At 43.1% G+C, this 15,877-nt stretch overlaps 1 protein-coding gene across 1 annotated transcript; it reads right to left on the bottom strand.

Moving 5' to 3' along the window:
* Positions 1–234: 234 nt before the first annotated feature.
* Positions 235–15,102, bottom strand: ywhae1 (tyrosine 3-monooxygenase/tryptophan 5-monooxygenase activation protein, epsilon polypeptide 1). Its single transcript, XM_030337454.1, has 7 exons — positions 14,850–15,102; positions 14,694–14,768; positions 13,263–13,462; positions 8,253–8,359; positions 7,771–7,977; positions 4,433–4,569; positions 235–1,501 (listed from the first exon to the last, which is right to left on the bottom strand). Exons 1-7 carry the CDS (start codon positions 14,959–14,961, stop codon positions 1,449–1,451), a joined length of 891 nt encoding a protein of 296 aa, XP_030193314.1. The 5' UTR covers positions 14,962–15,102; the 3' UTR covers positions 235–1,448.
* Positions 15,103–15,877: the final 775 nt, after the last annotated feature.

Below are 15,877 nucleotides of genomic sequence, written 5' to 3'. Positions count from 1 at the left end.
GCATATATAGCAACAACTGTAGCTATCAAAGTCATTTAGAGGGTACATTGTATTTCTTAACCATTTGTAGCTACAATTATTTCACTTTGAACGCTCAAATATTTAGTAGCCCTAAGGATTGCTAGGAATGTTACTTTGGGTCTTCTGTCGTTACAGCACCAACAACTGGCCTTTATTTCCCTCCCACATGGCAAACACGACTATCCATCAAGATTTGAAAGAAACAAAACCATATTGTTTTTTAACGTTTAATTTAGATTGTTTAATGTTAATTCCATGCTGTTTCAGTAAGAACGGTACAGATCCCCCCCGTCTGTGGCTCCAGTCAGATATCCAGTAGTACAAATCAGCTCCAAGTTACACATAACCAAGCAAGAAGAGAAATTAAAATATACCATTGACAGGAAACTGCCCAGAGACAGATGGAGAAAAGCACCTCGTGAAGAGAAGGCTTCTAGTAAAAAGTAGGATGAAGCAAGAAAAACAGTATTTGTCATTTGCCTCAACATGCAAGCACTGACGGACAGGGTACTTTTACAGCTCTCCGTCGAGGAGCTAGGGGGCCAGATTGAGACGCGTCTTCCCATACAGGTGATTGTTTCTACTGTTTATTTTGTCCAATCTTAACCACCGCTAAGCTATCAGTCAAACCTCAAGGAAAGGATGTGTACACAGATACAGTATTTCAGCACAAAAGAATCCAAGGACGACTCCTGGAAAGAAAAATAACTACAATTGGAGGACGACGGTGTAAAGGTCATGGTTGTTCGCTTCTACATGGATATCGCAAATTTCGCCAACTGCCTCTGAAAAACTAAGTTACCAAAAAGGGCACTTAAAGTATTATATTTTATTCTGCCCATAAAAATAAAAAATAAAGTAAAATGATTTGCATTTGACATTTTCCTAAAAACAGATAAAAAGGCTCCCAAAACTAATAGTCAACATATCAGTAATAAAAGTTAATTTCTGCAATTACATTAAGAAAAAAATTCTCAATATATCCAGCAACTGATAAAAATATTGAGGAAAAACCCAAGGGAAATAAAATAAAATCATACATAATGAAAACATAACATTTGTTAAATTCAGGGACTCTTTCTTTGTCTTTGCATTTCTCACATTGTATTTACTGTCTCAATTAAGTGGTACTTACTTCAACTGAATTAACGGGCTAACAAAAATAAAATATATGCAAAGAGGAGAAAAATAAGTGGGTCCGCTCCTTGGCCCTGTGAGACATGAAGCTACTGAGGTTTGATGGGACAGGGGAGAGAGAGAAAGAAATATCCAAAAGAAATTAGATTAGACGAGGAAGGAGGAGAGAGAGAGGACCGGGAATTTACACTTCCTCAGGGTGGGGCCTGGTTATAGAGGAGGAGGGGTGAAGGAGTGTGAGGAGGGGGTGAGGGTAGGGTCTCAAGTTGTTGGCTGTCGTTGGCATAGTCTCACTGGGCTTCGTCCTCAACGTCTTGCAATGCCTCTTTGTTCTGTTCTTCTCCTGCAGAGAGGGGACATAAAAAAAAAAAATCAGCATCACTGCACACGGTAGGAAAACACAAAATGGGGCTCCTTCACAACAAACCGGTGTCTTCATGGAGAAGTCACCCAATGGAAGTTCACTCACACACTGTTGTGCTTCCGGCTTAGTGAGAAGGGAAGTGATTCCCATCCTGTACACGCACTCAGGCCTTGGATGTGTAATCCCAACCTACTGCTGCTCCAAGTGTTCAACAGGTGGACATCAGGTGATTCGTTCAGAATGCATTAAGTCGGCTTGGAAATCAACCAGCAAGTCTCTTCTCCTTCGGATTATAAAAACATATGCAACTCTATTTGCTATTTAAGCTCACGTGGCGAAGAATTGCTTGGCCGGGCAAGATTTGTGGTGAATAACCTGCCTCTTTGCAGATGGCAAAGAAAACTACTTTTCAGAAAAACCAAAGAGCAAAACCAGCACCTACCGGTGAGTCCTAATGACTAAGACAATAGTGTACCACTGATTGATTATACGCAAGTTCTCCAGCTCAGAAAAATGTCCTTGGAGGATGTGGGCAATAGGGATCGACCGATACAGGTTTTTTAGGGCCGATACGATACCGATTTTTCTTCATCTGCCTTAGCCGATAACCGATACGCTGATACCACAATTTGACTTGGCTCAGCGAGTCACTCTGGGAACGAGCAATAAACTGTATATTCTATATAGAATAGTGTATATTCTGGGCCTCCCCTGGCCCAGAACATTTATCAATCACATCGACGTATCAATATAGGCGGGCCAAAAGCGTTGCTGTTTTACCGACCAGATACGGCAAAAGTCGTATCTATTGGTTAGCTCCAATGATCTGGATACGTCACCCCTTGTATTCTTCTGATTGGTCAGTGTTATCCAGTGATATTTTCAAATGCAAGCTTGTTGCCGCCCCTCGAGTTGGGCCATTTTCATTGCTCGTTGCCAGACCCTACAGCTTTCTAGATGTGGGTCTGGATTTCCAGGCTAAGCCTCCCTCAAATTACATCATAAAAATGACACAATGATAACAAATGTTACAATGTCTCAATAAAAAAAAATTAACATTGATTGAACTGTCTGTAAATCACGGCAAATAAATTGTAAAAAGACACCATGTGAAGTTATATTTTTGAAGTGTCTAGTTCACCGTCATGCAGGCTGTGTTCAGTAAAATAAATAAATGATTGGCGATCCGTTTTCGGCGCATGTAGGTCTATCTGCCTAAGCCCACGTTGAAATAATTTTGATGTTGAATGTTGATGGCGCAGTTGTTGAAATAAACAGATTGATTTCATACAAATAACAATGACAAACCTGTGTCATTGTGTGTGGGTGTACCCGAGGTGCGTGCGTGCGTGGGGGGTTCTTGATTGAGCGATTTTCGAATATTATTCGAATACGTCTCAGCGAATAGTATTATGGCAAGAAATGCACATCCCTAGCACACGCATTTGAAAAGGCACCATCCAGGTGTTAGTATCACTGTTGCTGTGGAAAAAAAAACTAGCTGTGCGAACCCAGCTCACGACACTATTTCAATAACCCCTGTCTGGGAATTCAGAAATGCAAATGCCATAACCAAGTGTATTGGTGTTTTCATTGCTGCTGATCTACGGCCATTCTCCGTTGTTGACAGACAAGCAGTTTTTTTTAAATTGTCCCCTTAATTATGAACCGTACCATACCGTGACTTAAAATCCGAGGTACGTACCGAACCTTGACTTTGTGTACTGTTACACCCCTAGGGTTCATGTGTACAGTTTTACATTTTAATAAAATAAGCGGTATATAATAAGACAGGTGGTGTTTCTTTGATTTGTTTACATATTGTTCTTTATGTCTTAAATGTTTGGATTAAACCTGCACTACTGTAAATGTTCCTAACAAATAAGCTGTTTATATGCTTAACCCTTGTTCCTTTGATGTTAAAAGTTGCACTTTTGATAATATATAAATAAATAACACTTACACTTTTTTAAACTATTTCAGTTAGCGTAGGCCAAATCAGTACTTTCTGAACATATTCAACACTCTTAAAAATACCACGAAAATACCGAAAACCAGGATAATTATGGTCACAATAACCGTGAGGTTAAATTTTCATAGTGTTACATCCCTACAACAATGATTGATATTTCACAAATAAATGCTTTTGTTTAGGCATTCAACACGCAGAACCTATGTGAATTAACCAGACCAAGAGCGACCAACATAAACATCTAAAGAAACTCGTGTCTCTGTAAGTCATAGTTGAAAGTGTCATGCCAAAATCCATCTCCATCGCTAAATGTAACCTCTTCATTGCATCAACTGACAACCTTTGTCTAGGTGCTGGCTGTATATCTAGGTACAGACTCGATTAACCTTGAGGAATATAACTCTGGGGTTGGGGGGCTTAAGGAAATGCATGCAGGTGTAGGCTCTAGTTAAATAGGAAATAGTTTTTCTCCACGACGGTTCATTAGCCAAGACGATGAGCTCTCTCCCTCTCTCCTCTTTTCCAAAATGAGGCTTCAGGGAAGAAAGGCGAGGAGGAGAAAGGGCTTCACAGACTCCTTTGTACTGCTTTACAACAGGACACACAAGCCACTGCAAACACTAGGAACAGTTTTCTTTTGGGGTGGAGTGGCGTTGACTCAGCAGTATCCGTGAGCTGGGGGAGAAGAGCCCGAGGCTAAAGGACCGCACCATCTATCAATTTAATTTGTTCATTTTGAAAAACGCCGCAAGAATGTACTTTTTTGCTTGTTGGGAAAGGATATGTTAAACTGAGAAAGTCTGCAGGTGATTTTGCATTTATTTGAACACTAAACAAAAAGTAATTTAAGGTTTTGGATCTGCCAAAATTAAACCCTTATCAAGACCAATGTGTTTCATACGTCATTATTTTACTCAGTCTTAGATCAACAGACTCACCGTCCCCCTGCATGTCTGAAGTCCATAGTGTCAGGTTGTCGCGTAACAACTGCATGATAAGCGTGGAGTCCTTATAGCTCTCTTCACTCAGTGTGTCCAGCTCTGCGATTGCGTCATCGAACGCAGCCTTCGCCAACCTGTGTGAACAAATAGACATGAGTCACAGCATTGGCTCCTAAGGGCACATTGTAACATTCTGACGACGAGGATGACCATCCGGGGTCGTTCAGCCCATCTGTGTACATTGATTATTTATCGGTCTTCCTTACCACTAAATGTCGACCGACCGTGAGTCGATCGGAATAAGTTAAACATTTAAATATACACGCAGCAAACAATGTATTCGTGGCAGCAAACCCATATTTAAATAGCTGCATCGTCTACAAATTGGTATGCGACTTGACTATGCCCACAAAGGTTCAACTTCCTGGATACTACTACTAGTGTTATCCGCCACTCCGATGGAGCTTCAGCCAACACCAGACACAGACTGGTTCATACTATGCATAAAGGTAAGCAGCCCTGGACACCACTGTTGACATTAAAACCACCACTATTAACATTAACAGTTCCAATGCCGGTCCATACATTCCCACAGGACACTAAAATACACGATACGATTTTCTCCATTTATTGGTTATAACCGTGAACTAGAATACAATTGCTTGCTTTTAAATAAAGTTCTGCCAGTTTAACTTGCTGGTTGTTGTCAGGCATGAAAACGGGTCAGGGGTGAAAAAGGTGAGAAGGATATTATCCCTCTAGGGGGGTCCGGGGTATCCTCCCCCGGTAGAAAATTTTGAATATTCTGTTTGAGCCTGCATGAGAGTTCAATGTTGTCATTAGCTGTTACGTCTGTCTGACCAATCGCAGTTCAAGGCCGACCTGGGCTGTACCACTTCGGGAGGGGGCGCTCAGTTACTCCCCTCTAGACAAAATTGAATTGGTTGCGACGTTGACCAGGCGCCCCCCGAATCATTAACGGGCCACAGGGAATTCTTCCAACTCTCCCGATTACCACTCTGCGTGTGCGTGCGTGCGTGCCTGTGTGTGTGTGCAGGCGTTATTCAACTGCCTGGTTAACATGTAGGCCTACGGTAATATTCATACTGGTTTAAATAATGCATTTGATAGTAGGCTATTTCCCATCGTTGCTGAGCAAGAGTTTTGTTCGAAAGTTCAGTGATAGAAAACAAATAGCCCGGGCTATTGACATTTTACGGTATCACTCTCATGCACCTACCCGATGTCAAGTGGACCGGGTTGAATTCAATGCGGATCTCTTTTATATCCATCTTACCAAAGATATTTTGGTACTGTCCTTCTCAACACTCTCTGATCTCACTAAAAGGCTAGCAGCACGAAACAGCAATATCGACGAGATGCGCTATGCATAGAGAAGAAAGAATACCGACGTTGTATTTGCAACATTTTGCAACAAATTATTCTAAATCTGCCCATACATCGACACGGCAGAATTTTGCGGTTTTCACTCGCTACAATGTTGCATCTGTGGCTGCTGGTAATTCAATCACAAAGAAGTAAACTCTACGGGGCTATTTTCAGCATTATGTTTTTTTTACGGCACAGCGATCCGGGGCTATTCCCAAAAGATCCGGGGCTATAGCCTCGAATGCCAGGCGCATTCAAAGTTCTCCGTCGGGATGTCCGATACGCATTGCAATTCTCTGCCCGATCGAACTTATATGTTGACGATATATTTGTAAATAGTTTTGTAAATAAACTTCCAAAGCTTTAAAAATAATATTTGGTATTTTATTGGTCCTGTGCAAAGTAAACAACGTACAAAGTAAATAAGGTCCAAAGTCAAACCGAGTAGCGTTTCTGGAAATGATTTTGTTAGAGGACCAATCACAGCCCTTAACGTCTCTGTTGCGTCAACTGATAGTTAAAAAATATTGGATGAGCACGTCAACTACAGAGAGGTTCTCTGACAGGCTCTCCGTGTCTAAGTACAGCACTTTACGGAGGACTATAAACTGGCCGGCCCCTGAACTTACCCCCCCCCCCCTAAATATTTTTTCACGGAGGTCACCTATTTTGGTTTCAAAACGGCGAATTTCGCCGAAAGGCGAGTGATTTTCATGCCTGTGTTGTAACTAGGGATCGACCGATTTTCGGCCGGGCCGATAAACTCCTAGTAACATTACTGTGAGCCCATTAACGTTATCGAAACATAAGTGGCAGCTCTGCTCGCTCGCAGTCCGTTAATCACTCGAAACAATGTTGCTGATAATATCGATATGGATATAGTCTGTGAAAGTAGAAGTCTGTGTGTGAGGGAGAGAGTAAAAACCTAATAAACTCAATTCAGTCCAGTTTTATTGCAGGGAAGCATGTTAAGCGGTGGTTATACTTCTACAACTGCGTAATGCGCTATCCAACTGCGTAACCACGGAGCCCCTCGAACCCTTAGGTGCTTTAAGGTGCAGGCTGATTAGCTTTTAGCGTAACGTTAGCCCAGCGGTCCGCTTTCTCCTTCTCTGTGTGTGCGTGTGCGTGTGCGTGCCACATGAGAAAGTGACAGCCAAGCACCGTCTGTCTGAGAGAAAACTGTCTGGCAATAATGGCTGTTTAACTAGGGAACTATTTATTTATATCAATTTCAGTTGTAAAAGATTAACAATTCAGTTCAGTTCAGGAACATTTTAGGGAGCCATTGATTTGTTTAAATTGTGTTATGTTGCAAATCTGATAAGCTGTTGTGTTTATTAAACATATGCTTAGAGGCATTTAAATTAAGTTAAGTGTTAACGCCAATATTTTCCCCTTTTCTGTAAATTAATATCGGCTCCAAATATCGGTTATCGGCCCCCTTTACTACTAATAATCGGTATCGGTCCCAAAAAAACATATCGGTCTATCTCTAGTTGTAACCAATTCAGAGCCATGTTGTGGCTATGGTTTACAGGCCTGTGCTATGGCTGAAGGGTTTGAGCTAGTGCTGCCCACCATCACATCTTACAAAATATACATTTTATTTTCTTTAAAGGGGTTTCTTATATTTAAAGTGGGTATATCGCTGCCCTTTGGCTGTCTTTGCTAGCTATAATCTGATTTTCAGATTGGGGGAATTGGACCAAAACGACCCAAGCAGGTAACCCATGCAATACCATGCGTTTTACCCATAGAGGGTAATTTGAGTCCATATTTAAATCTTATCCTAGGTTTTAAAAACGAGAGAGTTGGACCAAGATTAATCCATAGCACTGTCATGTAACCAACTACATGACTTTCCATCTAAATAAGAATTTTTCTCTAAAACTCCAGGCTAACCCTAGCAGCAGATATGGACCAGAAGCAGGGGAGGGGCTTACCTGCAGGCACGGTCCGGCGAGTTGAGGATCTCGTAGTAGAAGACAGAGAAGTTGAGGGCTAGGCCGAGCCGGATGGGGTGTGTGGGCGGCAGCTCCGTCATGGCGATGTCGCTTGCCGCTTTGTACGCCACGAGGCTGTTCTCCGCTGCCTCTTTTCGGTCGTTGCCGGTGGCAAACTCGGCCAGGTACCTGTGATAGTCCCCCTTCCTGGAGAACAGCGCAATGTTGATGGTTGAAACAATGAGTTGAGCAGCTTATTAGTTGATCGATAGAAATGTCAACGTTGCTTACAGCTTAAAAAAAATATTAGGTTGATTTCAGTGTTTCAGAGCATAATTTTTTTTTTGACATAAGAGAAAATACATGATACATAGAACAATTAAACAACCAAAACAGTTATTGTAGCTGGAACACAATGGACACATTACTTTTTGTGTAACTGGAAATTCCCAGTGGAAAAGTTCAACACGCAGATCTCTTACATTTTGTAGTAGAAGACTTTGGATTCTCCTGTGGTAGCAGCAGGAATAAGGTGCTTGTCCAGTACATCCAGAATTTCGATACAGATGGACTTCAGCTCGTCCTCAACCTGGCATCACAAATCATACACACTTAATATCAGTCACAGAAATGGAATAACACACTCAACTCATTGTCAAAACACCCTCTAACAATTCAAACCAGATCTGTGGTTTTGGCTTGAGTGTCTGTGAGCAATGGCGTGGTCGTGGTAGAGAAATAAAAAAATGGGTCCCCGAGACAAGTAAGTGTTACAGCACATTAAATCTCTGAATGACATTAGCTCATTGACTGCATTCCAATGGCCTCTCCCATCAATCTGACACTCTGTGGCCTCTCCCACATTGATAGTCAGCTCTTATTTCCAGAGAGAGCTGGCCAACTATGACTCACATTTCTGTCTGGGACTGCTATTGAACGCAAGATGTAACGTCATGAGTATCAATAGAAGCTTGTATAGCTGTTATCCAGCTCATTTATATAATCTGGAAGGCAAGATTAATTATCTTTAACACAGCACAGTAATTATGGGATGCAAGCAAGACCATCTTTGGTATTTCGTGGGGACCGTTGTCCAATACACATTGTATGCCTGGACTAGGGCTGCACGATATGGGCAAAATATTTTTTGGTTGTATGGCGATATACGATATATATCGATATTTTCTATAGAGTGGGATAGATGGTTTTTTTGTAAGTTAAAAGCCACATGTGAGATGATGCAAGCACTTTTATTAAAACATAGGTCAGTATGACTGCAACATGTGATTATGTATCGTTATTTTCAACAGAATTGAATGAACAACAAAGGGAACCGTTTTCATTTTCTTAACAAGCATCACCTGTGCAAAACAATATAAAGCTGTAGGTTACACACATTAGCTACTAGTGGTGCAACGGTTCACGGGTTTCCCGTGATCCGTACGGATCAACCATCACGGTTCGGGACGCAAGTGATCCGCGGATCGGCTGATTAAAAAAAAAGTTGTGCGTTAACGTGATCAGCGCATGTTTAGAGGACAATTCCGGTATTAACAACATCATCAAGTATCGTAGCGAAATACAGTTTCTGTTGTGTTTTATTTGGCGTTCCGTAAATCCCATTGAAACGTAAACCGGAACCGGAACCGGACGTCTTTAGGTTTGGTTGTAGTCTTTTCGCGTATCAACAGTAGGGCTAGAACCGAGCGAAAAGACTACAACCAACCCCCCTTGCAATGAGCATGAGTCTCCCAACCGAAATCAATGGAATTACAAAATGCCAAATAAAACACCACAGAAACTGTATTTCGCTACCAAACTAAAAAAAAGAAGATAAGGATGTCTGCATTGCCTTGGGAGAGTGTAGACTCTAAACTCCCCAGGCAATCCAGACATCCTGAATTGTAAATCCAGGGTTAGGGATTATTTACTATCCTATCCATGTTAAAAAGGAATAATGCCTCAAATTGCAATTTTTTTAAATATTGGCCGTGCTTAAAGGAAGCAGGATTATTACCTAATTTTTCACTTTATTTTGTTTTTACACAGTTAAAAGATTTTATTTAAAGTCACATCTTTATTGTTGTTGTTGTTGATCCGAAAATGATCCGACCCTTGACTCAAAAACCGTGACCCGATCCGAACCGTAAGCTTTGTGATCCGTTGCACCCCTATTAGCTACCATTAAGAGCATTGGCATCGTCGCATTGTCCTGCGTACTACGGTGAGGGTTTCAGTGCACTGTAACTTTAGACCCCCGCCCCCTCCCTTCTCCGTTCCATTTGGGAACATGTTTGGTTTCATTTCGTTTGTTTCTTATATTTTAATTAATTAAGAGCGCCCCCAACACATTTGCCGCCTTAGGCAATCGCCTAGGTCACCTTTGCCGGGATCCGGCCCTGGTTTCGGGGCAGAAGAAACTGTCGCGGCCGGTGATGCAGCCGCACATCCACAGAGTTTTACGCATTCCTCATACTGCACTTTGTGCCGCTGCTGTAAATGGTGGAACAGATTTGTCGTGCTTCCACTTTTAGCCGCAACGTTTTTGCTACACTCTCTACAGATGACCTGCAGCTGCTGCTCATTAGTTTTTTTAAACCCGAGGTATTTCCATATTATGGAGCCGTTGTTTCTACTCTTTGAAACAATTTCGTCTCCCGCCGCCGTCTCGTTTTCTTTACGGGTATCCTCCATGCTTGTTGTGTTGTGAGGGGGCGACGGGGGCGGGAATAAGGCGTCTTTGCACACGGCACATTCGGAAAGACAGTGGGAGGGGGAGGGGTCGCGCTCACAGTCTCCAATGCAAACACAGACGCTTGAGGCGGAAACTGACCATTTTAACGCATATATCGATATAAACTATATTGTCAAATCTTGTATCCCCTTGGAAATTATATCGATATATTGTACATAGCCGATATATCCTCTAGCCCTAGCCTGGACACATTACAAGTGAAAGACTTCACTTGAGTCACTTGAGATAAAACGATACAAATCAAATACAGTGTATAAATTATCCCAAAATGGGTTCCTATTAGGTTATAAAACTGTAATAAAACACTATGAGTCAAGATATTAGAAAACATGTTAGGTTTAGGTTCTGATATATTTCTTGAAGCCATCTCTACCCATGACAGTTACATCAAGGTAGCACTGGAGCGCATGGAAGACAGTAGTGGTGCAACGGGTTACCCTTGATCCATACGGATCAACCCTCACAGTTCGGGACGCAAGTGATCCATGGATCGGCTGATAAGAAAAAAGAAAGGTTTTCTGTTCACGTTAACAGCGCATGTTTAAAGGACAATTCCGGTATTTAGCACATCGAGCCCCCTTTCTGGTTTGTCTAGGATGAAATATAGTGCTTGACACACCGAAATGTTGACTATTGGTCCTGTCTCGGGTATTTGGCTAATTTCGAAACGCCCCTGCCTGCTTCAGAATGGCTGGCTTTGGGCTTTCACAAACTAGTCCTTAAAACAACCCTAAACATTTGTTTTCCGAAATGTGCAACTCACCGAGTGGTTAGTGGTGTTCGTTGATGTTCCTCATCAAGTATTGTAGCGAAATACAGTTTCTGTCTTGTTTAATTTGGCATTTTGTAACGGAAACCGGACGCGGAATCGGGAGCGGAAATGGGCTGTTTATGTTTGGTTGTAGTCTTTTTCGCTCTGTTCTCCGTATCAAAAATAGGGCTAGAACCGAGCGAAAAGACTACAACCAACCCCCCTTTCCGTTTCCGGTAAACGAGCAACGAGCCTTCAAACAGAAATCAATGGATTTACAAAATGCCAAATAAAACACAACAGAATGTTGACTGATACTTGATGAAAAAAAAAAAGAGGAGGATGTCTGCATTGGCTGGGCTCTAAACTCTCCCCAGTGCAGACATCCTGAATTTAAAGTTGTTAATCCAGGTCTGCGGTGCTTCCTTTGGACACAGGTTTATCTTTTATTATTTACTATCCATCTCAAAAAGAAGAAGGAATAATGCCTCAGATTGCACTTTATTTTGTTTTTATTTTATGTGGACAAAAGCATTTTTTTATATGTACTATGCTTAAAGGAAGCAGGATTATTACCAAATGTTTCACTTTATTTTTTTTTACACATTTGAAGATTTTATTTAAAGTCACATTTGTCTTGTTCAGGGCTCCAGACTTATTTTTTTCACTAGGAGCACTGTGGCCCCTAACTGAAATTTTTTGGGCGCAACCAGAAATTTTAGGGGCATACACCGTTAATCAACATGCCAACCAAATATTCACATTTCTACAAATTTTCACTGTATTACTAATAACTATTTTGATAATAGATGCAGAAATTACAATGTGCCGTTTCAAATTCAGTGTCACATTTTATTGTGATTCTCATCTACCCCAACGGTTTCCAGGTTTGCGCATGCATCCGTTCGACAAGTACTGAAGCGACAGTTTTACAGGAGTGCGCCCGCTTGTCGTGCCGCTTGACAGGACGCTGAGCCTCCTCTCCGCCCGCTCGCCTCTCCATTGAGAATGCATCATCAGGCCCGACAAACGCCTCCCGTGTGAAAAGCCCTTTATGGTAGCTGAAGCAGAGTCCTGCACTGGTTCGGGTGACCCGCACAATTTGGATGAAACGAGTCGGGTCGGACGCCTGAACAGCGCGGGTCGGGCGCGGCCCGGGTTTTGCGATTGCGAGCGAGACTTCACCGGTGCTGGATATGTTAATCAGGAGCGGAAGAGTCAACTAAAACCGTCAACAGTGTATGATGTGCTTTTTTTGCACAACAATCTAAAGCACCAAGCCAAACACTGAATAGTGTAATGCCCATCTAATGTTTCTAATTTTCCATCGGGTACGGGTCGGGTGTCGATATCAATTTATAGCGGGTCTGGTCGGGCTACTGTCGGAACACAGGTCGGTGCGGTTTGAAGTATTGCGGGTACGGGCGGGTGGGGGGGTTTGTAAAATAAGACCCGTGCAGGACTGACTTGCACTGGCACACTAGCCGAAGGTCGGAAGAACGATTCAATAGTTTGCTTGCTCATTGTAAATGCACGTGGCACGTTGTGAAATCTTTCTCCTTCGCACAAACTTTTACGCACGCTCGATAATCTCTAGGACCCTCCCCCTCGACACATTAGCCACTTACAGTGGCCATTCCCTATCTTTCTTACACTCATTGGCCTGCTAAAGATTCTGGATTTATTGACGCACCCCGTCCACGTTTAACATGTAAAAAAAAAGGGCAAATTTGGTGATGGGAAATTCGGTCGCACTCTCAAATTTTGGTCGCAAAATGTGACCATTTGGTCGCAGTCTGGAGCCCTGTTATCTTTTTTTGTTGTTGATCCGAAAATGAGCCGATCCGTGCCTCAAAAACCGTAACACGATCTGAACCTTCGAGTTTTGTGATCCGTTGCACCCCTAGAAGACAGACAGCACTAATAGCTCTCGTTAGCATGTAATTAATGGAACAAACACACTGAGCACAGATGGGGCCGCGTTACCGTTTTCCTGTATTCCCGAATCATCTTGAGCTTGTCTTCCCCGCCCTTGCTCTCCTCCCTCTGTTCGATGCTGCTGATTATCCTCCAGGATGCTCGCCGCGCTCCGATCACGTTCTTGTATGCCACCGATAGCAGGTTCCTCTCCTCGACCGTCAGCTCCACATCCATCCCCGCCACCAGCTTCATGGACTCCACCATCTCTGTTGGGAGGTGGGGTATACGACAAGACATGTATCAAGCTCATACGGCCATGCATTTGTACAGAAACATAAACTTTATGATATATTTTAAGTACAATAGACAGGGGTCAGAAACGAGATAGCCACCAAACAAAAGGAGGTAAATTGTGGCTAAAAAAGACTAATAAGACTAATAAGATTTGTATTGCTTTAGAAACGTTAACCGGTGCTGAGCCTCACCAAGAGTCAGATGTATAACAAAAGGTTAAATCACTTGTCTGTTGAAAGAGCACATACCTGGGCTGCCCACATTTTCTGAGAGAGGGTGTTTTGATCGGCTAAAACCTTGCAACTGGTGCGTAATGGTTACAATAAAAATGTTTTAATACAACACAAAAATACGTCTCCCCAATGCTGTGACTCTGGGGTAATTGCACATTATTCAAGCATGTGCAAAATATTAAAGTCCGCCTATTGTGTATAGTAATCGTAAGCACGTCACACATGCATCGCCATAAATACACCCTGGGGGGCAAACCCCACCAATGACTCATAGGCACTATCAGACAACGTTACCGGGCAACACGCCCTGTAACAGTAGTTACCGTCCATCTAAAAACAGCCCTGCGAGGCCCCTGCTGGCACCACGGTCTGGCGGTACTGGACCGGCCCCAGAGGAGGGTCGTTCTCCCGGGTAGATCCGTATATGTGGGCTGTAGGGGAACACCCCAGTAAACAGCTGCCCTCCCTCCCACCGCTCTCCCGTAGCACACAGGCTACTAATCAGCTAACAGCGGCTGATCTCATTAATAACGCTACAGTGTGACATTTGCATTTATTTTCATTAAATCGGCGTTAGCCTGAAATTACATAAGTTTACCGCAAGCTTATCTTAAGAGTGCCCACCAGTGGGTCAAAAACACTTAAGTTTTTCGGGCAAGCCTGGTGCAGGGAGCGAGAGTCTGACAGCTCACCGACCATCCGCCATTTTGTGTTAGCCGCTAACGTTAGCCAGTGTCGATAAATGAGGACCGCTCTACGACGTCTATCAAAGAATATAAAATATGTAATTGGTGCTGCACGTGAATCACACATCGGACAGCTGTCGAACCACGTCCATCAGCGGGGTGATTGAACACCGCTTGTCCGTCGACCATGTCCGACAGTCAGTTAGCGTAGCATGTTGCTATCCAGAGCTAACACCGCACTCCCAGGTCGAACCCGTCCCCCGCAGAGCCTCCCAGCGTCTTACCGTCGTACCGCTCCGCCTGCTCGGCAAGCTTAGCCTGGTACACCAAGTCCTCCCGGTCACCCATGGTGTTAGGATCTGTAGGTGGTAGAGCGAGCTTTTAAAACGGACAAATGTTGAAAAAGCACGTCGGTATGAGTTGTCAGCGGTTCCTAATACCAATGGTTTGTAGAGAGTCGTTCCGCCCCACCGGCAGCACTGGGATGGAGTAAAGATGGCGCCCTGTTTCATCCGGGCACTGGGATGGAACAAAGATGGCCCCCTGTTCCATCCGGGCACCGGTATCGGGTGAATATGGCGCCCTGTTCCATCAGGCAATGGGATAGAGTGAAGATGGCGCTGTGGTCCGTTGATGTAAAACTAAATTAATCCTTTGTGGTGTGGTGGTCTCGTGCTAGGTATGACGCGGAGTGGTAAATGTTCAAAAACGTGGTTTATTCTAACAGACACAAGGTAAACGGGCTTGTGTTCTGGAGGTAAACAAACAGTTATATTGGGAGTGGGCGAAACGGTAAATAGGCCATGCCTACATGTTCTAATTTACCCAGGTAAACCTTTGGTCTCTTGGCTTAAACGGAAATGGCAAAGTGGCCATGTTTGTAGTCTAAAAACTTATCATTAAACCCTTATTAAATCCGTGTTGTCGATTATGTGGTGAAGAAACTGTGGATAGCTTAAAATATGACAACAGAAATAGTGATCATAATGATGTAAATTATTTCAAACGTAATTAGAAGCATAGTTTATGTGTTACGACTAGATTGTTAGTTTGTTTGTGTGTGTGTGTGTGTGTGTGTGTGTGTGTGTGTGTGTGTGTGTGTGTGTGTGTGTGTGTGTGTGTGTGTGTGTGTGTGTGTGTGTGTGTGTGTGTGTGTGTGTGTGTGCTGAAATAAGGGGAGCCATTCCCTAGTTAAAGGGATACTTCAACGTTGGCGATATGAAGGTTATATTAAGTCAAATTGTCTATGTATTATAAATGTGCAAAGAAAATGGAAATCGATTCATCCTAGCCAGAAGTGTCTCTCTGGCTCAAAAGTAAGAAATCCTCAAACTACCACAGTGCATTGCGCCCGCTGCACAGCACGCTGTTTCCGTTTGGAGGGGGAATGACCGGAGTGTCTAATGGCGCATTTCCACTGCAGGGTGCGGAACGGATCGGATCGCAAAGGTGCGGGTCGGATCGCGTT

The sequence above is a fragment of the Gadus morhua genome, chromosome 16 (genome assembly GCF_902167405.1).
Source record: "Gadus morhua chromosome 16, gadMor3.0, whole genome shotgun sequence".
Taxonomy (NCBI): domain Eukaryota; kingdom Metazoa; phylum Chordata; class Actinopteri; order Gadiformes; family Gadidae; genus Gadus; species Gadus morhua.
The sequence above is the reverse complement of the archived record's forward strand: the minus strand, read 5'-3'. Positions and strand labels throughout refer to the sequence as shown.

What these genes read in the sequence shown, in the direction of transcription:
- ywhae1 (XM_030337454.1), bottom strand. Translation starts at nt 14,961, where the DNA reads ATGGAACAGGGGGCCATCTTTGTTCCATCCCAGTGCCCGGATGAAACA. An exon ending in GCAGGCGGAGCGGTACGACG is followed by an intron (nt 13,463 to 14,693) that starts GTAAGACGCTGG and finishes ACCTCCCAACAG; the next exon opens with AGATGGTGGAGTCCATGAAG. An exon ending in TTCAGACATGCAGGGGGACG is followed by an intron (nt 1,502 to 4,432) that starts GTGAGTCTGTTG and finishes CCCTCTCTGCAG; the next exon opens with GAGAAGAACAGAACAAAGAG.